At 41.4% G+C, this 25,659-nt stretch overlaps 1 protein-coding gene across 2 annotated transcripts in view; it reads right to left on the bottom strand.

Annotated features, from left to right (window-relative positions):
* The window catches only part of PALD1 (phosphatase domain containing paladin 1), a 450,641-nt gene that overhangs the window by 194,637 nt on the left and 230,345 nt on the right, over positions 1–25,659 (bottom strand). For both annotated transcript variants that reach the window (XM_073596575.1, XM_073596576.1), the window contains one exon: positions 8,908–9,012. In XM_073596575.1, coding sequence (XP_073452676.1) covers positions 8,908–9,012 — 105 coding nt within the window. The remainder of the gene's footprint in view (positions 1–8,907; positions 9,013–25,659) is intronic.

The raw sequence follows: 25,659 nt of genomic DNA, 5'->3' as shown, positions 1-25,659 counted from the left end.
ATGGACAGTGGGTACCTGCTCCTACTTCAATTCAATTTTTGCCAATGTGTTAATGACATTGTTCGCCCCATCCCCTTCACTGCCCGAAGTCACCTAGGACATGTCATGCATCCCAGGAGGCAGCATGATCAGTCTCACCGTGCTATGCGCTCTTGCGCAACCGCAGTGGAGAGCTGGCTGTGATTCCTCAGGAAGTCACAGCTGGCTCTGAAATTAAGGGGGCAGTGCCAGTGTGAGAAGAACTGGCTGCAGGAAGACGGCGCTGAACTCTATGGACTGGTAAGTACCTGATTTTTTTTAAAGGCAGCAGCTGCAGTATTTGTGCTAACTTTTATATTTTTTAAAAAAAGGGGTGAATTGATTTGATCATAACTTGTTATAACAGCCTTACCTCTCACAAATAGGCGGGTTTTCAGTTTTTCACTTTACATATTTTCCTGTTAAAACAGGCAGCCTATTTTATGACTGTAAGGTTCAAATGGAGGCTAACCTGTCTCCTGTCTGATCTCAGAGTATACTTACAAATTGACCAAGCCTATAGTTTAAATCACAGGTATTCTTGACAACACCTTTGTTCTATGACAGCTTTCAGTGTCTGATACAATACTAAGCTAGTGCAGGAGATGGGACACGTTTACAGTCTCAAACGTACTCTAAGGTGAGAATATAAATAAACAATCAAAAATGAAAGTATGTCAAACCAAGCACTTAATTTCTAGTGTTGAATAGAATAAAGAAGGAGGATTAAAATCACTTTTCCAACACACAAAAAAATAAGATTTTTTTTTTTTTTTTTTTAGGGGAAGGCTAAAACCTCCGTCATATTTTTATGTAATTGTATGCTGACCAACAATGCAGGGGGGTGGAGGGAAATTAAATTCCACTGCCACTGTACCAATGTAAGGTGGAGGGCGTTGGGGGGGTGTTAATAGTACTGACAGCAGTGCTTGGAATTATTATTGCATTCACTGACAAACAATGCTTGGGGCCCTTATTACATCCAATGACATCAGTGTTGGAGGTTATTATTGCACTCACTGATACCAATGACCTGTGGAAGGGGCGAAGTACGTCAACTGAATTTCCGGTTCCAAACTACATCACATCCGATACCCGTGGAAGGCACGCAAAGCCACGGCGAACCCGGAGGACATTTACACATTACAGATTGGTTTTCTGCCTATGTCTTGTAAAGCAGATATTTGTCTTCATAAAAATAAGTGTGTTTTTATACCTTTTATTTTAATAAAACAGAATTACTACACTATGGGAGTTTCTGTCCCTCTATTGATCCTGGTGGGATATGAGTGACGCCTGCTTGACAGCTGCATGTCTCATGGTACAAATTTGTGGGCCATCTGGGAGGGTATAGAAGAGCAACCCAGCACCCTCTCACCAAATTGAGCATGTGAGACCCTTATGCTGAATAGCTAGGGGGTCCATTTCTTCTGGCGAGTAGGGGCACAAGAGGGGTGTGTGCCACAATTCACAATATGATGTTTTTTGGAGCACTTCAGCACTTTGTTGATTATTAGTTGAGCACGTAGCACTTTATAAGAAGGTCCCGTGTGGAATTAATTAATTTTGGGACAATATTTTCTCAGGGATTATATTTGTTTATGGACTGTATATTTCACTTTCATGGACTATATTTTCAACTTACATGAATTTAATTGAATTTATATGTATTCTTTGATTTATACTGTAAGCGCTGTGGTGCAATATGTAGATGATTGATTAGGTGTGCAGCACTTTGAGCAGCAGCAACAGATTTTGTCAGAATTCCTTAGCGCAAGTTTTTTATGGTTATAGGACAGGGAAACATGTTGGGGATGCATTATTCATGCATGATCTCTCCAGTGAGCCATGCGGATTTTATCTGCCACTTTGTACCCACTTGCTATGTCAGAGTTCGCTGCAATTGCAGAAGAAAAAAAGTGCTAGGTACGCAAATTTATCCTGAATAAAATTGAGCTCATATATCTTTTTAAGATATTCCACATCTGAAAAATTGCAATGGGTGACATGACGACAATGGGTGACGTGACTAGTACACCCCTCAAATATTTTATTATATCTTTTCGTGTGACAACACTAAAGAAATGACACTTTGCTACAATGTAAAGTAGTGAGTGTACAGCTTGTATAACAGTGTAAATTTGCTGTCACCCTCAAAATAACTCAACACACAGCCAATAATGTCTAAACCGCTGGCAACATAAGTAAGTACACCCCTAAGTGAAAACGTCCAAATTGGGCTCAACTAACCATTTTCCCTCCCGGGTGTCATGTGACTCGTTAGTGTTACAAGGTTTCAGGTGTGAATGGGGAGCAGGTATGTTAAATTTGGTGTTATCGCTCTCACTCTCTCATACTGGTCACTGGAAATTTAACATGGCACCTCATGGCAAAGAACTCTGAGGATCTGAAAAAAAGAATTGTTGCTCTACCTAAAGATGGCCTAGGCTATAAGAAGACTGCAAAGACCCTGAAACTGAGCTGCAGCATGGTGGCCAAGACCATACAGTGGTTTAGCAGGACAGGTTCTACTCAGAATAGGCCTCGCCATGGTCGACCAAAGAAGTTGAGTGCAAGTGCTCAGCGTCATATCCAGAGTTTGTCTTTGGGAAACGTATGAGTGCTGCCAGCATTGCTGCAGAGGTTAAATGGGTTGGGGGGGGGGGGGGGGTCAGCCTGTCAGTGCTCAGAGCATACGCTACACACTGCATCAAACTGGTCTGCATGGCTGTCATCCCAGAAGGAAGCCTCTTCTAAAGATGATGCACAAAGAAAGCAGAAAGCCGCAAAACAGTTTGCTGAGGACAAGCAGACTAAGGACATGGATTACTGGAACCATGTCCTGTGGTCTGATGAGACCAAGATAAACTTATTTGGTTTAGATGGTGTCAAGTGTGTTTGGCGGCAACCATGTGAGAAGTACAAAGACAGTTTGTCTTGCCTACAGTCAACCATGGTGGTGGGAGTGTCATGGTCTGGGGCTGCATGAGTGCTGCTGACACTGGGGAGCTACATTTCATTGAGGGAACCATGAATGCCAACATGTACTGTGACATACTGAAGCCGAGCATGATCCCCTGCCTTCAGAGACTGGGCTGCAGGAAGGTATTCCAACATGATAATGACCCCAAACACATCTCCAAGATGACCAATGCCTTGCTAAAGAAGCTGAGGGTAAAGGTGATGGACTGGGCAAGCATGTCTCCAGACCCAAACCCTATTGAGCATCTGTGGGGCATCCTCAAATGGAAGGTGGAGGAGCGCAACGTCTCTAAAATCCACCAGTTCTGTGATGTCGTCATGGAGGAGTGAAAGAGGACTCCAGTGGCAACCTGTGAAGCTCTGATGAACTCCATGCCCAACAGGGTTAAGGCAGTGCTGGAAAATAATGGTGGCCACGAAAAATATTGACACTTTGGACCCAATTTGGACATTTTCACTTAGGGGTGTACTCACTTTTGTTGCCAGTGGTTTAGACATTAGTGGCTGTGTGTTGAGTTATTTTGAGGGGACAGCAAATTTACACTGTTATACAAGCTGTACACTCACTACTTTACATTGTAGCAAACTGTCATCTGTTTAGTGTTGTCTCAGGGGACAAAAGAGACAATCCTCATAGTGCAGATATCTCAGTGGACTTTATTGAATTATAAAGAAATTCACTCACATGGTAGAAGTAAAAAACTCGCTTGTCATTTAAAACCAGCGTTTCCAACCCAGAAGATGACCGCCGCGTCCCGACATACAGTGTTTTTTTTTAGCCGCACTATAATATCAACACATCCTCTGGACATCCCCCTTGTGGTTTTAACGGATATGGACATTTATGGATTTCAGCTATGGACTTTTATGAATTTTAGAGATTAGTGTTTAGCGCTGCACCTTTACACTTAAGGCCTCATGTACACTGCTGCTAAACAGACGTTTAGAAGCAGTTGGGCATTTTTTTAAACTGCTCCCAAACTCTCTTCTGTGTTATCTTATCAGTAAATGTACACAGGGTCGTTTACAGTTGTTTCTAGGCAGATAAGTTTAGAGGCTTTTTTTGGAACGCAAAAAAATGGGTTCAGAAGGGAAGTTTACAGGCATTTCAAGCGCCAAACGCTTCTAAACGCGTAAAAATGCAGCTGAACGTGGCATGTAAACGCAGAAGAATGTATGTTTTTAACCTGGGTTACTATCTGTCAATCATTCAGGAGAGGTGGTAAAAACGTCCCGTGTACATGAAGCCTTATGTATTTGTGTTGACATCCAACAATATTGTGCTAGCAGCTTACTTAGGGAATAGTTATAGGATGTATATCTGTTAATAATTTATACTAAGCGCAGTAGTTATGTGTTTGCTTTAATATATATATATATATATATATATATATATATTTATTTATTTATTATATGCACAGTTGTGCTCATAAGTTTACATACCCTGGCAGAATTGATGATTTCTTGGCCATTTTTCAGAGAATATGAATAACATAAAAACTTTTTTCACTCATGGTTAGTGTTTGGCTGAAGCCATTTATTATCAATCAACTGTGTACTCTTTATTATTATTTAAGGTACTTATATAACGCTGTCAATTTACGCAGCGCTTTACATATATGTTGTACATTCACATCGGTCCCTACCGTCAAGGAGCTTTCAATCCAAGGCCCCAAACTCATATTCATATACTAGGGCCAATTTAGACAGAAGCCAATTAACCTACCAGCATGTCTTTGAAGTGTGGAAGGAAACCGGAGTACCCGGAGGAAACCCACGCACACACAGGGAGAACATGCAAACTCCAGGCAGGTAGTGCCGTGGTTGGGATTCGAATCAGCGACCCTTTTTACTGCTAGGCGAGAGTGCTACCCACTACACCACTGTGCCGCCCATTTTTAATCATAAATGGCAACAGAAACTAGCCAAATGACCCTGATCAAAAGTTTACATACCCCAGTTAATACCGTTTATTGCCCCCGTTAACATCAATGACAGCTTGAAGTCTTTTGTGGTATTAGTGGCTGAGGTTCTTTATCATTCCTCTTGGCAAAAAGACTCCAGTTTAATTCTTGGGCGGTCTTGCATGAACTGCACGTTTGAGATCTCCCCAGAGTGGCTCAATGATATTGAGGTCAGGAGACTGAGATGGCCACTCCAGAACCTTCACTTTATTCTGCTGTAGCCAATGACAGGTCGACTTGGCCTTGTGTTTTGGATCATTGTCATGGAATGTCCAAGTACGTCCCATGCGCAGCTTCCTGGCTGATGAATGCAAATGTTCCTCCGGTAGTTTTTGATAACATACTGCATTCATCTTGCCATCAATTTTGACCAAATTTCCTGTGCCTTTGTAGCTCACAAATTCCCAAAACATCAGCTATCCACCTCCTTGTTTCACAGTAGGCTGTACCATTATCATGGGCCTTGTTGACTCCTCTCCAAATGTAGCGTTTATGGGTGTGGCCAAAAAGCTAAATTTTGGTCTCATCACTCCAAATGACTTTGTGTCAGAAGGTTTGAGGCTTGTCTCTGTGCTGTTTGGCGTATTATAAGCAGGATACTTTGTGGCATTTGCGTAGTAGTTCCTTTTTTCTGGCGACTAAACCATGCAGCCCATCTTTCTTCAAGTGCCTTCTTATTGTGCATTTTGAAACAGCCATGCCACATGTTTTTAGAGTCCTGTATTTCACCTGAAGTTATTTGTGGGTTTTTCTTTGCATCCCAAACAATTTTCCTGGCAGTTGTGGCTGAAATTTTAGTTGGTCTACCTGACCGTGGTTTAGTTTCAACAGAAACCCTCATTTTCCACTTCTTTATTAGAGTTGAAACACTGCTGATTGGCATTCTCAATTCCTTGGATATCTTTTTATATCCCTTTACTGTTTTATACAGTTCAACTACCTTTTCATGCAGATCCTTTGACAATTATTTTGCTTTCCCCAAGACTCAGAATCCAGAAATGTCAGTGCAGCACTGAATGAAAGATGGAAGGGTCTGTCAAGAGTCCAGAAACTCATTGACCTTTTATACACACACACACTAATTACAAGCAAACAGATCACAGGTGAGGATGGTTACCTTTAATAGTCATGCAAACCTCTTTGTGTCAACTTGTGTGCATGTTATCAGGCCAAAATCACCAGGGTATGTAAACTTTTGATCAGAATCATTTGGCTAGTTTCTGTTGGCATTATGATTTAAAAAGGGTAAACACAGTTGATTGATAATAAATGGCTTCAGCCAAACACTAACCATGAGTGCAAGAAAAGTTTTTGTGTTATTCATATTCTCTGAAAATCAGCCAAGAAATCATAAATTCTGCCATGGTATGTAAATTTATGAGCACAACTGTATATCTGTATTATATATATATATAAAATTTAATTTAATTTTTTTTTTAATTTCTGGAACCGTACAATATAGTCTAGGCCCATATTGGCCTAGACTGGACCCACAAGAATTAATTTTCTATATACTGTACGTTTTTGAATGTTGTTTCAATTAGAGTTGGTCTATATTTTGATACATCAACTGAACTGGCCATATCCAAGATTTGATACATTTTTTTATTTGTATGCGTCATCTGAATATTTTAGCTGATGATCATATTTGTACTTGATGCATGTTTTTGTTTGATCTTAGTAATCAATAATCCTTTACATATACATTTCTACATCTTTATTACAAAAGGTCACCATTTCTAGTAAGCCTATTTGTATTTATTATATGGTTTTATATACATCACATCTTGGTGAAGGATAAATCCTTAGTTTTCGATTTATAGATTTTTTTTCCTGTCTGTGTTCCTGTTGCAGATTTTGCAACAGAGAGGTAAACCTCTAAGGCCAGTTGCACACAGGCATAATAATTTACTGACGTTTACTCAGAAACCTGTTGATAGAAAGCAGTGGTGTATTTAGATTTTGTGCTGCCCTAGGCCTAACTAAACTCATGCACCCCTAATTAAAATATGGGCCACCCCTTCCTGTCAAGGCCACACCCCTTTAAGTTTAAGACCTGCCCTATCTATAAACCACACCCCTTCCTATTTAGGCGCCACCTTTTCCTTTTAGAGCTCCACCTCTTCTTTAAAAGTGGGTACCAAGTGGCCTCGTCAATGGCTATCAAAGCAGCCTATTAGTGCCCATCAGTACAGCCTCATCAGGGGCAACCGGTGCAGCCTATCAGTGCCGCCTATCAGTGGCCATCAGTGCGACCTCATCTGGAGCAATCAGAGCAGCCTATTAGTGCCCATCAGAGCAGCCTCATCAGTGCCCATCAGAGCAGCCTCAACAGTGCCCATCAGTGTGGCTTTATCAGGGGAAACAAGCGCAGCCTAATAGTGCAGCTCATAAGTGCAGCCCATATCAGTGCCCCTATCAGTGCAGCCCCTATCAGTGCCGCCCCTATCAGTGCTGCCCATATCAGTGCCACCCATATCAGTGCCCATAAGTATATAACTTCAATATTGAGCACTTGACACATGCACAATAGTAATGGTAACCTTCTGTCCTGGCCACTGGCTGGGGATTCCCCTCATGGTTCTCTCTCTCTCCCTCTCCTCCCATCTCCCCTCATGGGGAGAAGATTCCGTGAAGTAAACCATGCGGAGGAGAGTGGGCGGAGCAATGAGCAGCAATGAGCAGTCAGCCTGGCCAATCACCGGCTGCTTATGGGGGTGCCACTGCCAGTACTTGATTCTGCCACCCCACCCCCTCCCCGATGGCCAAGTACGCTGAGCACAATATTTACAAGTGCCGTGCTACAGCAAGCTGGCTGCCAGGGCTGTATTTGTGCGGGAGGCGGCCGCAGTAACCGGGACTTGGAAAAAACGGGATGGGGGGCTTTTTTTGCATGCAGGGGGGTGGTTTTTTGCCACCCCCGCAAAGTGCCACCCTAGGCTTGGGCCTTGTTGGCCTAGGCCAAGAAACAGCACTGATAGAAAGTCTGCGAGTGAAAAAACTGTGTAAAGACCTGAGTAATGTTAAGTAAAGGTGCGTAAGCATTGCCAGTGTTGTAATGTACTCAATTATAATCGCATAAACATGCTTATAGACGAGTAAATAGGCAAGTAAATTACCCCACTCAAATGTAAAATTTTTCATTTTTGTTTTATTGCTCTATACTCAACGCTGTATTACTGATCTTTATTCAGCTGTGTGTTCCATAGACAATGCATCTCATTTCAAATCAGTAAAAAATGCGATGTTTTTTACTCCTGCGTGAAAGAGGCCTAACAGAGAGCCAGATAGCAGTAAAAGCTCTAATCGTTTCCCACTATATCCGAAACTAGAGAGAAAGTTTTTAGCTTGACATACACTTTAAATAATCTGTGCGAGGTAAGGCTGCACTATTATAACCATTCAATAGTGAACAATCAAATTATTACAAAAGTTCATTTGTAAGTGGTTGTCTTCAAATACTAAATAAAGAGTAAAATCTGTTTTATATGCACTTTATATGTGATACAATTTTGTTTTTTGAGGTTTATTATTCACAAATATAGGGAGGCGCAACAGTTCTTTTATATATATTTATTGTCTTCAAATACTGCCACAAAATATGAAATACATGTGAATGAAGTGAAGGCTACACAAATAGTGTCATTTGCTGTTATGCTGATATAATTTTAAAGTGCTATATGTTTAATAGTACTGTATGCAACATCATTCTGAATTTAAAGTGGTACACCATTTTGTACAGGGTCTCTATGCACTCTATTTGCACACTTTCTTCTGCCAGGGAGAACTTTGCTCAAAAGTAATAAGAAAAAAATCTAGCGCATGCTTGCCTTGGTTATACATGCAATATAGATTCAGAGTCTTCTCTGCTAATAGACCAATTTTGAAAAAAAAACTATTTACATTTTAGTTACATAAACCTTTATTTTAGAAAGAACAATACCTGAATTTGGTAGTCTTCACCAATGCCCTCCAGCTTTTTCTTGCATTCATGTATGGCTGATTTAATATCATGCATTTCAGAACATAAGGCAATAGCATGGTCTACCTATGGCAGAAACAGCAATATCATCAATATTTGTCACATATTACACAGTTAACATGCTCATAGTAACAAAGGATCAAGTTTATGGAAAAAACATTGGATTAGCAAGGTCCAATCGCCTCCTACATCTTTAAAGTCTTAAATATAATAAGAAAATATTTGCTCTAGCTGAATGTACAAAAGTACATTTAGGGAAATGTATCATCCTCCAATTTTCTATCCAAATGGAAAGTAATATATGTTTCTTTTGTATATGTCTAACAAACCGCAAGATATATGGATAAATATTTGCACGTGAAAGGACTAAAGCTTTGCATGAAACTGTTATGCCCCGTACACACGGTCGGACATTGATCGGACATTCCGACAACAAAATCCATGGATTTTTTCCGACGGACGTTGGCTCAAACTTGTCTTGCATACACACGGTCACACAAAGTTGTCGGAAAATCCGATCGTTCTGAACGTGGTGACTTAAAACACGTACATCGGGACTATAAACAAGGCAGTAGCCAATAGCTTTCGTCTCTTAATTTATTCTGAGCATGCGTGGCACTTTGTGCGTCGGATTTGTGTACACGCGATCGGAATTTCCGAAAGCGGATTTTGTTGTCAGAAAATTTTATATCCTGCTCTCAAACTTTGTGTGTCGGAAATTCCTATGGAAAATGTGTGAATGAGCCTACACACGGTCGGAATTTCCGACAACAAGGTCCTATCACACATTTTCCATCGGAAAATCCTATCATGTGTACAGGGCATTAGTGTTATGCCGTGTACACACGGGCAGACTTTTCGACCCGACTGGTCCGACGGGACAAATCCGTCGGACAATCCGACCGTGTGTGGGCTTCATCGGACCTGCAGTGGACTTTTTCGGTCCAAAATCAGATGGACTTTAGATTTGGGATAGGTTTCAAATCTTTCAGACGGACTCGAGTCCGGTCGAAAAATCCGCTCGTCTGTATGCTAGTTTGACAGACGAAAACCAACGCTAGTGCAGCTATTGGCTACTGGCTATCAACTTCCTTATTTTAGTCCGACCGTATGTCATCACGTACAAATTCGTCTGACTTTGGTGTGATCGTGTGTAGGCAAGTCCATTCGTTCGAAAGTCTGTCGGAAGCCCGTCGGAAAGACCGTCGGACCTTTGATGCGGAAAAGTCCGCCCACGTGTACACGGCATAGGGCACACAAGTGGCCCACCCAATACAATAAGCTGAGTACTTCTCTGAGCGTGCAAAAACTAAATTTGCAGATTATGTAAATGTGTTACCATATGTGTATGCAATTGTATCTATCATGCTGCACAATTAAAGCCCAGCTCTATAAAAAAAATTTGTATTTTGTTTTGTGCAGAGAACAAGAAGATTGGAATATCATACAGGTTTTTATGGAGGTGTCTTTATATTTTAAATGACAGGGTGTGACAATCATAGGGATAGGATGTCTTTCTGATGGGGATACAGACAACAAGAAAAATAAGATTTTTTTGTACTTTCTTTAAAAACTTTTTGAAACAAAGGAATATAGTAATTCTTCGAAAATTAGGTTATACTGCAGGAGGCTAGAAACCTGCATCCCTTAATGGACTTCAAGAAAGGGATATGTAACAAATCAAAATATAAAATATATATAGTGATACATTACACAAATAAAATGAAAAAAATAATAAAATATAGTGGCTGCAAACATGCATGTGCATTTCCACAACAATCAAAGTTTCAATAAATCAGCATTGGAAGGACTACAAGAACTGCCTGATAATACTGTGGATTATATAGGTCACTACATCTATATGATATAGTGCCTTGAAAAAGTATTCACACCCCTTGACATTTTCCACATTTTGTCATGTTGCAACCAAAAATGTAAATGTATTTTATTGGGATTTTATGTGATAGATCAACACATAGTGGCACATAATTGTGAAGTGGAAGGAAAATTATAAATAGTTTTCAACATTTTCTACAAATAAATATGTTTAAATTGTGGCGTGCATTTGTATTCAGCACCCTTTATTCGGATACCCCTAACTAAAATCTAGTGGAACCAATTGCCTTCAAAAGTCATCTAATTAGTAAATAGAGTCCACCTGTGTGTAATTTAATCTCAGTATAAATACAGCTGTTCTGTGAAGCCCTCAGAGGATTGTTAGAGAACCTTAGTGAACAAACAGTATCATGATAACCAGGGAACACTCCAGACAGCTCAAGGATAAAGTTGTAGAGAAGTTTAAAGCAGGGTTAGATTATAAAAAAATATCCTAAGCTTTGAACATCTCATGGAGCACTGTTCAAGCCATCATCCTGGAAATGGAAAGAGTATGGCACAACTGCAAACCTACCAAGACATGGCCGTCCACCTAAATTGACAGGCAAAGAGAGCATTAGTGCCGGTTCACACTGGTGCGATGCGAGAACACTGCGAATCCACTGCGTGTTCCCGCATCGCACCAATTCGCATGTCAGTTCACACTGCCATATGCGAATCGCTGGGGAGTGTCCATACATTGTTAACGACACCCCCAGTTCAACTTGCATATCGCACTGCGAACTGACAGTTTGGACATGAATCGGATCGCATATGTGTGAACACACAATCCGATTCTGGTCCGAACAGAAAAAAAAAAAAAAAAAAGAGTCCTGTGCGTGTTTGCATCGAATGCGCTGCGATATCAGCCATACTATCTCTATGGCTGATATCGCACCACACAGACATCGCATGTAATGTGAACGGCAGTGCGCTGCGAATTACATGCGATGTCTGTGCGATGTTTGGCATCGCACAAGTGTGAACCGGCACTTAATCAGAGCAGCAGTCAAGAGGCCCATGGTAACTCTGGAGGAGCTGCAGAAATTCACAGCTCAGGTGGGAGAATCTGTCTACGGGACAACTATTAGTCGTTAGTCGTGCACTCCACACATCTAGCTTTTATGGAAGAGTGACAATTGCCATTGGCCATTGTTGAAAGAAAGCCATAAGAAGTCCCATTTGCAGTTTGCGAGAAGCCATGTGGGGGACACAGCAAACATGTGGAAGAAGGTGCTCTGGTAAGATGAGACCAACATTGAACTTTTTAGCCTAAAAGCAAAAATGCTTTGTGTGGCAGAAAACTAACACTGCACATCACCCTGAACACACTATCTCCACTGTGAAACATGGTGGTGGCAGCATCAGGTTGTGGGGATGAGTTTCTTCATCAGGGACAGGAACAGCTGGTCAGAGTTGATGGGAAGATGGATGGAGCCAAATACAGGGCAATCTTAGAAGAAAACCTGTTTGAGTCTGCAAAAGACTTGAGACTGGGGCGGAGGTTCACCTTCCAGCAGGATAACGACCCTAAACATACAGGCAGAGCTACAAAGGAATGGTTTAGATCAAAGCATAGTCATGTGTTAGAATGGCCCAGTCAGTTCAGACCTAAGTCCAATTGAGAATCTGTGCCACTTGAAAATTGTTGTTCACAGACGCCCTCCATCCAATCTTACAGAGCTTGAGCTATTTTGCAAAGAAGAACAGGCAAAAATGTCACTCTCTAGATGTGCAAAGCTGGTAGAGACATACCAAAAAAGACTTGCATCTGTAATTGCAGCGAAAGGTAGTTCTACAAAGTATTGACTCAGGGGGGCTACATTCAAATGCGCGCCACACTTTTCACATATTTATTTGTATAACATTTTGAAAACCATTTCTCCTTTTTCCTTCCACTTCACAATCATGTGCCACTTTGCGTTGGTCTATTGCAAAAAAATACCAATAAAATAGGTTTACGTTTTTGATTGTAACATGACAAAATGTGGAAAATTTGAAGGGGGATGAACACTTTTCAAGATACTGTATATGCATATTTGAAGAAGTAATATTATTGGATGCAGTATTTAAAGCAGTATTGTGATAACACATGAATAGATATAAGCTAGACATAAAAACTTAAAGGGGTAGCACTGTGAGTATTGTTTTCAGTAGTTTGAGGTTTATCCCTTAGTAGCAGCAGAAAATCCATCTTTAGATGAACATTGTATATACATATAAGCTACCAGTGGGGTTTAATTTTTTACATTTTTTTTGGATTTAATAATTGATGAGAGATATAATTTTAACTTAACACATTGAAATAAAGGGGCAGCGCTGTAACCATTTTGATATAAATCACTTCCTTGAACAGTGAGAAGTTAATCTAGAGGAAGTATTTAAATACCATAGATGCTAAAAAAAAAAAAAAAAAAAAAAAAAAAAAAAAAAAAAAAATAGGGGATTTAGATAGTATGTTCCACAAGCTATGGGAATAGAATGAAGAAAAAGGTAAATACATGGTGCTATTTTATAACTTATGAGAGATATGTGAAGGAGAACTAGGTCCCAAGAAGACTTAGATGGGATGTACCCATATATGATGGATTGGTAGATCTACGGAGGAACAATTCAAGTTTTTTTCATGAAAAAGGGTGTAAGGTTGTTAAGTTCCTATTAACCTCCCTGGCGGTATGATTATTTCGGATTTTAGGTGCTGAAAGCGGTACAATTATTTTGCATGGAAATTTGGCGTTTTATATTGTAGGTCTGTAATTCTTAACAATAACACCACTTAAATCTGTCCAAACAAGAGTCTAGTAGATATCCCGGGTATGATAAAGTTTGAAACACAAAAACATAAATTATAATATAATAAATAAAAATAAATAATAAAAAAAAATAAAAATAAATAGTAATAAAATAAATTTCCCCACGATTCACTATCGCTCAATTCTGCAAGTGTTCTAATTTACTATCGCTGTTTTCTAGATGGTCTAAAGCCACTTTTGACGAAAAGGGACACTTTTTGGTTGCTATGGACAATCTCCAGTTTCCAGGCAGAAAGAACAGTATATATCACATAAAACTGCTTGCAGGGCATGGGCCAAAGCACTGGGGACAAAAGGGATGTGAAATCATTTCATACAGTACTGTAATCTGTAAGATTACAGTACTGTGTTATGATTTTGACTTTTTTTTAATTTGCCGCCAGGCTCCGCCCCCGTGCGTCGCGCCGCTCGCAGGGAACGGAGCCTGGCAAGGAGAGGCTTCGGAGGAGACAGAGCCCGCAGACATCGCAGGATCCCGGGGACAAGGTAAGTAAAGGGACACCAGGATCCTGCAATGGAATCCCGAGTGTGGCTCAGGGTTACCGCTAATGGTCCTGATTTTTAACCCCGAGCCACACTCGGGAAAACCCCCAGGGAGGCTACAAAGAAAACAAAGAAAGATGCGTAAATTGGAACTACAAATGTACCAAAGGGACAAAGAGGACTATAAGAACAATCAAGTCTTCAAATAGCAAACCAAGATACAAGAAATTGATCCAGCATTGGTTGATGCTATGCCTGAAAGGAGGTTAAAATACAGAACACAGTGAAGCCAGAGGAACCAAGGTTGAGAACCTATAGGGATCATGGCTTCAACCAAGGATCTCCAGCCCAAAGAGGAGGATGGAATAAAAATGATAAGAATGAAGTAATAAGAACACCAAGAAGGAATGGGGGCTATGGAAATGTAAACTGGAATGCAAGGAAACCAAATATCAGAAACCAGTGGAGTGGTAGAATACCTCACTGGGAGAATATAAATAGACCGTACCATGGAAGGCAGTTGGAGTATAATAGTCCTATCCCTACATACAATTGGTATGAGCCTCTAAGACAAGAATATGTCAGAGACAGATCACTGGAGCCTTTTTTATGTAGAAGAGACCACCACCTATCACAAAAAGTGTATGGGAGAAGGGAAGGAATAAGAAGAAGCCCCACAAGAGTAGAGGCTGAAGGGCAGGGGCAAAGAATCAAAAGCTCACATGGACAATAAGTGAGCAAGAAATCCACTTTTTAGACCTAAGGGTAATATTGGAGAGAGAAAGTATGATAACAAAGACCTACTTTAAGAAAACTGACCGTAATAGCTATATGACACAGGACAGCTGTTACCACAATCCTTGGTTGCTAAATCTACCCAAGGCACAGCTTATGAGGTTAAAGAGAAACTGCCCGAGGAAGAGGACTTTATAGAACAAGTGGAAGATTCAAAAAAGGAAATTTTTACAAAAAGGATCTAAAAGTGGATATATTCAAGATCAGGGAAAAGATATACCTGTACTCAAATCCCAATAGCTTGTACATGTATTTGAACTATCACGTGCGAAAGGGGTGTGACCAAAAAGTAACACTAAAAATTCTAGATGGACCCTCTGCACACCGCTACACCCTTAACAGCAAACTATGAAATGAAAAACAGGGATTTTTAGTTCACATATATTGCAAGAAGAGGGATTACTTTGATGCAGTTGGTCAGCTTAAACGTGTAATGCAATATATGTGAACTAAATATCCCTGTTTTTCATTGCTTAGTTTGCTGGGAATGGTGTAGCAGTGTGCAGAGGGTCCATCCAGAATTTACAGTAAAACCTTGGTTTAAGAGCGTTTTGCAAGACAATCAAGATTTTTTTTATAAATTCTGACTTGATATACAAGTGATGTCTTTTTTTTTATGTAATCTTTATTTTGAAAATTTTTCAAACAGACAAGTATACATTTTAACAAAACACACAGATTGAAAAGACAATGTACGACATTAGGGGCTTCTCACTGGGTGCTATTAGTCATCAAGGAAATTACTCAGGGAAGTATACAGTTTGAGGATCATCCTAGGGGACAGATTATCAACACATCACAATCACGATATGAATTCAAACAGCAATGGGTTTCCCCTATCATCCCTGTCTGGTATAGTTCCGCAGAGGGTGTAAGCCTCCGATCAGAGACAAGAATCAGACCGCACTTCTAGGTATCAGGCCCATACATACAAAAGAAATAGAGTAAAGTAAATAAATTACAAACAAAAACAAAAACACTTGCTGGTATATTGAGCTGACATAAACTGTGGCAGCTCTCCAAGGTTCGGTCTCCCCCGCATCTCAGATCCCTAGTGCCCCAGGCTCCCCCCGACCCGAGCCCATCAAACAGAGGGGGCCGCTGTCAGTGAGGGCCTGGGGCAACCCTCCCATCCGTACCTGCATAGTTCAGCCAAACGGCCCACATGGTAGAGAACTTCTCATATTTATCTTTATACCGTGCCATCCACTCCTCTGCGGCCATAATTCTGTTGACTAAGGTCATCCATTCAGTGCGAGTAGGTACTCGGGGTGTCTTCCATTGGGATTAGTCGCCGGGCTGCATTCAACAGATGGGGCAATATAGATTTTCGGTATTGGCCGAGAGGAGTAGTGGGGAAGTGCAGTAGAGATTCCAATGGGGAATCTGGGAGCTCCAAGTCTAGAATAATCTTGATCTGAGCATGGATATCTAGCCAGAAGGGTCGTAGCTTGGGGCATTCCCACCAGATGTGAAGGAATGAGCCTCTAAGGCCACATTCCTTCCAGCATGCATCTGACAGGGAAGGGTATATTTTGGAGAGCTTGGAGGGTACTCTGTACCACCTGGTCATAACCTTATAACTATTCTCCTGCATTTTCCTATCTACTGTGCTTGAATGTGTAAGTCTGTACATATGGTCCAGTTGAGGCTCGGTAAAGACGTGCTGAAGGTCCCTCTCCCACTCCCTAATGAACCCCGGCTTCCCCTCAGTATACAAGGCTTGCAATAAGTCATACAATATTGAAATAGCATGGAGGGATAGCTGATGTCGACATACATAATCTTTCAAATGGCTCCCTGGGGTAGGCTAATAATAAAGTGCTGGAGCTGTCTATAGCGCCACTCATCCATTAAGAAGGGGCCATACTGTTCCCTCAGTGTGGCCAGTGGCAGTAGGCCTTGGTCTTGGAAAAATCTGCCACATCTGGACTCTCCATCAGCCGCCCAGGTCCGAAAAAAGGAAGGGTGTTCCCCTGGAGTAAACTATGGGAAGCCACTTAAGGGTGCCAAAGGGGAAGTCGGTTGTGCGAGCCTCCCCTCTTTGTTTAGGGCATCCCAGGTCGCTAGAGCGTGGGTGGCCAGTGGAGAGACCAGCACCGAGAGACCCCTATGTACCTGGGGAACCCAGGGGGCATGGGAAAGGTTACGTCCCGCCAAGAATTTGTCCAGGGGTACCCAGAGTTTGTAAGGGACACCATGGTACCAGTCCAGAATGCGCTGTAGAGCTATAGCCTCATAGTATCTGTGGATTACAGGGACCCCCATACCGCCCCTCATCTTGGGGCGCTGTAATGTGTGGAGAGCTAGCCGGGGGCATTTCCCATTCCATATATACCGTATAAACACGCTATTGAGGGTTGAGAAGAAAGTCCTGGTTAATGAGATTGGCACCATCTGCAGGAAAAACAGTATATGAGGTAGCACATTCATTTTAAGAACACTGACTCAGCCCATCCAAGAAAATGCAGCCTTGTCCCATCTTTTCAAGTCCAATCTAATAGTGGAGAGTAAAGGTGCATAGTTATACTGGTACAGCAGGGAGCATCTCGCGGGTAAATATACCCCCATACCGCCCCTCATCTTGGGGCGCTGTAATGTGTGGAGAGCTAGCCGGGGGCATTTCCCATTCCATATATACCGTATAAACACGCTATTGAGGGTTGAGAAGAAAGTCCTGGTTAATGAGATTGGCACCATCTGCAGGAAAAACAGTATATGAGGTAGCACATTCATTTTAAGAACACCGACTCGGCCCATCCAAGAAAATGCAGCCTTGTCCCATCTTTTCAAGTCCAATCTAATAGTGGAGAGTAAAGGTGCATAGTTATACTGGTACAGCAGGGAGCATCTCGCGGGTAAATATACCCCTAAGTACTTCAGGGAGGCTGGGCACCAAGTGAATGAAAAGGCAGATTGCAGCTGTGTACACAGCCCTGAGGGGATATTCAGTGACAGGATCTCTGACTTGTTGTAATTTATTTTAAAATTGAACAGTAAGTTAAATTCTTTCAACTCTGCCATAATGTTAGGCAACGATATCAGGGGATCGGAGACATAGAACAAAACATCGTCCGCATAAGCAGAGAGCTTGTGTTCCATCTGACCCACTTTAAAGCCTTTGATATCATTATTAAGGCGAATTCTATTAAGCAGTGGTTCGAGGGTTAGAGCAAAGATGAGAGGGGACAGTGGGCATCCCTGGCGTGTCCCATTACTGATCGGGAAGGTGTCTGACAATAGTCCATCACCTTTACTCTGGCTGTCGGAGAGCTGTACAGGGAGGATATCCAGGTCAACATGTTGGGGCCCAGTCTAAGCCTGGTCAGAACCGTTCGCATGTAAGTCCAGTCCACCCTGTCAAATGCCTTCTCAACATCAGTGGAAAGAAAGAGACAGGGGTGTGTCGGCACCTCAGATTCAACCCAGTGTATCAATTGGAGTGCCCTATTAGAATTGTCTCTAGCCTCTCTGCCCATAATAAATCCCGTCTGATCAGGATGAATCACCGTCGGGAGGATCGACTAAAGTCTGTTGGCCAATATTTTGGCCAAAATCTTAATGTCGGTGTTTAAAAGCGATATAGGCCTATAGTTTCCGGTTAAGGTATAGTCTTTCCACTCTTTTGGGAGTACTGTGATGTGCTCCATGAGCGCCTCAGAGGGCATTGCCGTACCGGAGGCCAAGGCTGTGAAGTAGGTACACATAGGGCTGGAAAGCACCTCAGAATATTTCTTATAAAATGCATTAGTGTAACTATCTGGGCAGGGGCTTTTCCCATTAAGGAGGTCTTTTACTACAGCCAGAATATCCGACACGGAAATGGAAGCGTCCAGCTGCACACCAACTGAGGTTTCCAGCTGTGGGAATTGGGCCTCTGTAAGATATTGGAGAGTACGGTCAACCCGTTGGGGTTCCGAAGATCCAGGCAAGGTATCAGGGAGGTGGTACAGCTGAGCATAGTATTCCCTAAACATGTTAGCTATTTTCGAGGAGTGGACCACTGATTCACCCTTTGTGGAAGTGAGTTTATGCACATGTCCTGTGACACGTTGGCGTTTGAGGGCTCTTGCCAGCAGCCTCCCACATTTGTTACCAAATTCGTAGAACTTATGCGCTAAGTGGCACAAACGTGCCTTAATTTTGGTGTCTAAAAGTGTAGCTAGTTCCTGTCGAAGGGAATGTAGTTCCGACGCCATTGCGGGAGTGACCTGCTTTTTATGAGTAACTTCCGCCGTATGTATTTCAGCTAAGAGGGTCTGTAATTCTCCTTCCCTGGCTTTTTTCAGTCTCACCCCTTGGGATATCAGCTCTCCCCGAACCACTGCTTTATGACCTTCCCATAGGAACCCATGCTTACTTCACCTGGTTTATTCTCTGCAAAATATAGAGAGGAGAGATGGTGTCCGACACTTCCAAAATGCTATAGTTTAAACGTCAGCTCCATGTCCGTGCCTCCATAGACAGGGGACGCAGGGAGAGGGAGACCGGCGCATGATCTGAAATGGTGATGGAGCCAATTGAGGTGCCGGCTAGGGAGTCAAGGGAGTATTGGTCCATCATCAAAAGATCTATACAAGTATAGACATTGTGAGTGGCCGAAAAATAACGTAGTCCCTGTCCGTAGGGTGCCGTAGTCTCCAGCAGTCGACCAAATGGTGCGTCCGCAGGGACTTCCTAAAATGCTTCAGGAAGGCAAATGAGTGAGTTGAGCGGCCCGAGGATGTGTCTATGAGTGGATCAGGGCAAACATTAAAATCCCCCCCCAAGGATGAGCCGGCCCTCCCGGAAGGTAGACAGGGATTCCAAGGCCGAGTCTAGAAAGGTAAGTTGTCCACTATTCGGGGCGTAAACAGCTGCAAAAGTAAATTTATGACCGTAAATGGTCCCCTTACAAACACAAATCGGCCCTCTGGGTCAAGCAATTGGTCCGTCATCACAAAGGGACAGTGTTTGTGGGCTGCTATGGCAATGCCCCCTGACTTAGGGCGAGGGGAATTGCTGAAGTACCACAATGTGTACAAATGTGTAGGGAGGCAGGGGACCGAGTCAGTGCAAAAGTGCGTTTCCTGCAAAAAAAAAGACTTTTAAAGCTGCCATGGTAGGAGGTTACAAGCAATGTCTTGATATACAAGTAGCGTCTTGTCACAAATGAGTATAAAAGAGAAGAGAGGCACTTCTAAGTGTAGCAATACAGTTACATTTAATGAACGTACAACATTTAGAAACTTACGTGGTTGATGATTAAAACAGGCACATCTAAGTATGTAGGCATCCGGGGTAAAGATGTCCACATAGACCATCCTCCTCACTCCCACTGACATTGTCCCTTCCACGCTGCACTCCACGAGCAGTTCAAGCCTCACTTTCAGATCCCTCTACTGCAGGGTAGTCTTTCTGGTCACGATTGCAGACAGCTTTATCCCAGATGCCTGCTTATTTAGATGTTGTTAAATGTTGTACCTTCATTAAATGTAGCCCTATTGCTACACTTAGAGGTGCCGCTCTTCTCTTTTATACTCTGTAGCTCCTGCTGGATTTTGCTTCTAATCCCCTTGTGGAGGCTTCCATTTGTGGATGGACATTTTATGGTTACACAACCTATCACATTGCTATAATCTTTTTATATGGACTATAAACTGAGGGACTTATGAATAAATGGTTGTCGAACAAATCATTTAAGTTTCTATTATTTCTTATGGGGAAATTCGCTTTGATATACAACTGCTTTGGATTACAAGCATGCTTCCGGAACGAATTATGCTCACGATCCAAGGTTTTACTGTATATACAAGATCAGGTGCAGAAAGTGAATAATATAGAAAGAAATTAATCCAGGACAAAAAAAAAGAAAATATGATGAACGAAAAGTTACCATGGCCCTAATACTAGATTACAATATACAATAAAGGAAATTTGAAAACATTGTAAAAAAAATACTGGCCCATCCTGAAGTCAGATACCCAAGAAAGGTGCTACCAGACAAGCCACAATTTGTATATAAAAAGGCTCCAAATCTTAGCAATAAACTAGTAAAAAATATAACAGAGTCACCTAAAGAGATTAATTTTACGCTTTTTGATGAAAGGGTTTTAACAAATGTGGTAGATGCCATGCATGTAAAAATACTAGGAGTAACCCAAAAAGAGAGATGAAGCGTTCACATCCACCTCTAGCGGAAAAAAATTGAAATAACAGATCTACCAACGTGTAATACTGAAGGAGTGGTATAAACCTCCCAATGTCCTTGCGGGTACCAATATGTAGGGAGTACCAAAATAAAATGAAGTAAAAGAATCCATGACCAGGTTTATAAAAATTTGGCTTTTGAAAACCACAGAGTGTCTAAGCATTTTTTATTACACCACAAGACAGACCCATCATTACTACAATTTTGGGGTCTTGAGAAATATAGGAGCCACTGGAAGGGAGCATGATGCTCATGCACCCTGCAGTGTAGTTGAACATCATGGGAAATTTAGTTCCAAAACATCTGGGGTGCCAAAATTTGCCATCACTGCCCTAAGTCAACAAGGGTCTAGGTGGATATAGGAGTTAAGTACTATGACACCTAGAGGACTCAACATTGAATTCAATGTAAATGTATTAGTGATTACTAACAGAGAAAGGTGCATTTTGATTTGTATCCACTAGATGGCATGGGTCCTAGGGGAATATACTTTGTCATTGATTTTAGCAATATGTAGTTTTAATTATTTTTTTTTATATAAGTATTCGTAGGCTTTTCACTAATAGTATTTTATTGTGGAATGAAGAATTTAAGGTCTTATGTTTATACCAGCGATCTGGAGGTTTCCATGGCAACTGTAAACAGTCACTGCAATAAAGCTGTGTAAGTGTGCCCGGCCTCGATCTCCTGAGGAAGTCCCATGACGTAGGGCGGAACTGGGTGACATGTTTGTGTTGAAACCAGAAGTGACGTGGGAGCTACGGCCCCGCTTTTATCCTGAAGCTTGTTTTATAAATTTAATCTAAGTGCAATTTTAATTTGAATAAACTTTGAACAATACATGCTACACTATGAGGGGTCCCTATGTATTGTGAGCTTAATTGCAGAGCACAAAAAGGGAGAAGTCCGAGGTCTTAAAGGGGCCACACACCTGGCATCCCTATGTTGTATATACCACCATAAATGAGGTTATAAAGAAGAGCATTATTAGTGGCATCATCAGTGGCGTGTCTTGAATTAGTCTCCTGGGGGAAGCGTATTTAGACTGGATTATTTGCAGGTCCTCAGTTGAAGGTAAGCGCATAAGAGGAATGGTGGTGGCAGTCACTGAGCACAGATTTATGAATGGATTACCAACATACACAAGATATGGTAATCTTTATACATCTCGGACATCCAAAAGCAGTTCAACTTTATAGTGGGCAATAGCCACTGAGAGATCCTATTAAAAAAAAAAAAAAAAAAAAAAAAAGGAGTATCTAAAGGGATAAACCCCTGAAAGAACAATAGACAAAGCAACGTCAGTCAAATATAATTGTCATGAAACAGGGAGATGGCACTGAGGATCAACCTAGTGCTCCAGACCAAGACAGGTGATTGCCAGTAAGGAGAAACTGAAGAATGATTGGCCTCAGTTAGCAATGTGGAAAACAGCCAATAATGAAAACAATGACCAAGAAACTACCTTAACAGGGGAAGATAACTTGGACTAACAATGAAAATTGGTCAACAAGAAGGAATGTTTACTAGAATATAGGACCAAACCTAGCATACCCAACCCTTGACTTTAAAGCTTAGATAGACAAGGTATATACAAAAAAAAAAAAAAAAAAGATAAACTAATCAAATTTTGTAGTTTTACGTAAAGTCTAGGTTCGCACTAGTGCGATGCAAGACATCACATGTGATTAGCACTGCACTGCTGTGCAGATCACATGCGATGTCAGTGCGATGCAATTTCAGCCATACAAACTGTATGGCTGAAATTGCATCGCATTCACACCAAAATGGTGCAGGACTCTTTTATAGTTTGCACTGGAATCGGATAGCATTGGTGTTCACACCCATGCAATCTGATTCCTGCACCATTTCACAGTTCACACTGTGATCTACAAACCAATATGGGGTTGACACCCCCAGCGGTTTGCAGATCTCAGTGTGAACCACAGTGTGATTCCGATGCGATGCGGGAACCTGTACTGGATCCACAGGGTTCCCGCATCGCACCAGTGTGAACCAAGCCAAAAACCTGAAAGCCTTCACTTCAGGGAGAGGAAGAAGGATGATAAATGAATAACCTCTTAAGGGTCATGTATGAATATGAGAGCCCTTTCAGCAGATAATAATGAGGTGGTGGAAATGAAACCCTTAAAAGAGTAAAAACATTCCCCTCTGGGTGATCTATGTACATTGCAAGAATTTTGACAAACCTTGTTGCAGATTCCTACCTTTTGTTATTCTGAAAATCCCTGTGTGTTTGTCTGTGTCCATGTGATAAGTGAATCTAATGGGAGGGGTTTCATAATTATCAATCAGCTGCTGCACTTGAATGGTTCTAATGAGGAAAATTGCAGGGTTTGTATCCCTTTAGATGTGATTTCTATTGGGAGTATCTCACCAAAAATATTTTTTTTGTTGCAGGGAATGCTTGATATCTGACTTGTATCTTAGTGTAGAGTTCTGGGGAAATCAGTGAGCCAATCACACAAGCAGAAAATTATGTTTCTGGGGGGCATTCTGTTCACATTCTGTGTACAGAACACCTACAAGTAGCCATATTGCTTTGCATTGTACAGAAAATTACAGCGCTGCACATTGAAAAGGAAAGGTAATTTTTAATAACATTCAAGTACAATATGACTTGAGTCGCAATTGTATATGCTATATTTTTATTTGCTATTGGGTTTTTTTGCCACAAACGTGGAGTTACCCTTTAAGCTAGGTAAATAGAAGGGTAGTAACCCTAAATCCTTTTAAAGGAGATTGTGGGGTGACCAACAACACTTTTAATAAAAAAGGGGGTATGCGGTGGAGAACATCTATCGTACCCAAATTGGCGATCTAGCTTACAGTATCCAGGTATTAATGTAGGGGTTAGGACTAATGTTATTCCTCCTAGGGAAATTCTGCAGCAGGCAAAAAGAGTGTCCTAGCTGTTGATGTCCTAGCAGGACGAACATGACTTCTTAGCAATGGATACTTTTAAGCAAGGAAGAAAGGAGGCACACTCACATGCAGAATTCTCACTCTCTCCAAAACCAAATGAGATCCAACAGAGGTCAGATTCAAAGGCTGACAAACAAGAAATATTCCCCATGAACTTGGCAAACTGTTCAGTAAATACAAATATCCATTAGAAGAAACCTCCAAAGATGGTGGTGTGGGGGGACTCCCATACTAGCAAGCAACAGGTCAGCTTGTTCCCAAGGACTAGCTTGACTTTTGTTCAAAATCCATAATCTCAGAAGAAGAAAACAAAAAAGCATTAAAGTGATAATAAACCCTTACATAAGCCTACTGAAGTGACTAGCCTCATGTGATACACCTTGTTTATCCACAGCCTTTTTGTTCAAAGTACACAGATCAAAGAGCATTTCTTAGCTTTCAGGAGGCAGGGGGTAGGAATCTGTTGTCTCGCACTGCACAGCACAGAGCATAAAGCTGAGTGTAATCCAAGACCTGAGTGTAGAGAATAGACACATCCCCTCTGCACAGTTTCACTGGTAAACATGCACAGCTAAGGCTGTCAATCACCTTCAGTGTGCTGGGGGTGTCTTCCAGGATTGCCTTATGTTGGGGAAAACTCGCCGAAGTGACTCATGCAAATGGCAGAGGACAGAAAGAGCAGATGGCATCCATACCAAGTGCTATAAACACTGTAGTATGTTTTCATTTTAGGAGTTTACAACCACTTTAAAGAAGAAGTGCACCGATCACATTACTGGATTGGGACTTGCTCACCATTATTGGTTATTCCATCAGTGTTTTGCGCGATTCCTTCACGTGTGTATATATAAATATGTGTGGCACATTTATTGCATGCACTGATATATGATGCACTACATTTTATTTTTATAATGGTTTTTGTATCATACTATGACACTATATTTAATTTGTCTATTCACTTATGTATTTACAGTATCTCACAAAAGTGAGTATTCCCCTTACATTTTTGTAAATTTTTGCACATTTTTGTAAATATTTTATTCTATCTTTTCATGTGACAACACTGAAGAAATGACACTTTGCTACAATGTAAAGTATTGAGTGTACAGCTTGTATAACAGTGTAAAGTTGCTGTCCCCTCAAAATAACAATACACAGCCATTAATGTTTAAACCTCTAGCAACAAAAGTGAGTGCAACCCTTAAGTGAAAATGTCCAAATTGGGCCCAATTATCAATTTTTCCTCCCTGGTATCATGTGGCTCGTTAGTGTTACAAGGTCTCAGGTGTGAATGGGGAGCAGGCATGTTAAATTCTGTGTCATCGCTCTCACTCTCTCATACTGGTCACTGGAAGTTCAACATGGCACCTCATGGCAAATTACTCTCTGAGGATCTCAAAAAAATAATTGTTGCTCTACATAAAGATGGCCTAGGTCAGTGACGGTGAAGCTTTTTGAGCCCGAGTGCCCAAACAGTGACTACAAATCCAATTTATTTATTTCAACACAAAATAAACCTACCAGCGGCTCTGTACAGAGGATGGGACTGATCATCCATCTGAATGAGCCCTAAGAGACCAAAAACGTACAGTTCTGCCAGATATGCTCAAA

This window comes from Aquarana catesbeiana, linkage group LG08 (assembly GCF_042186555.1).
Source record: "Aquarana catesbeiana isolate 2022-GZ linkage group LG08, ASM4218655v1, whole genome shotgun sequence".
Taxonomy (NCBI): Eukaryota; Metazoa; Chordata; class Amphibia; order Anura; family Ranidae; genus Aquarana; species Aquarana catesbeiana.
This window is presented reverse-complemented; position numbering and strand designations above follow the sequence as displayed.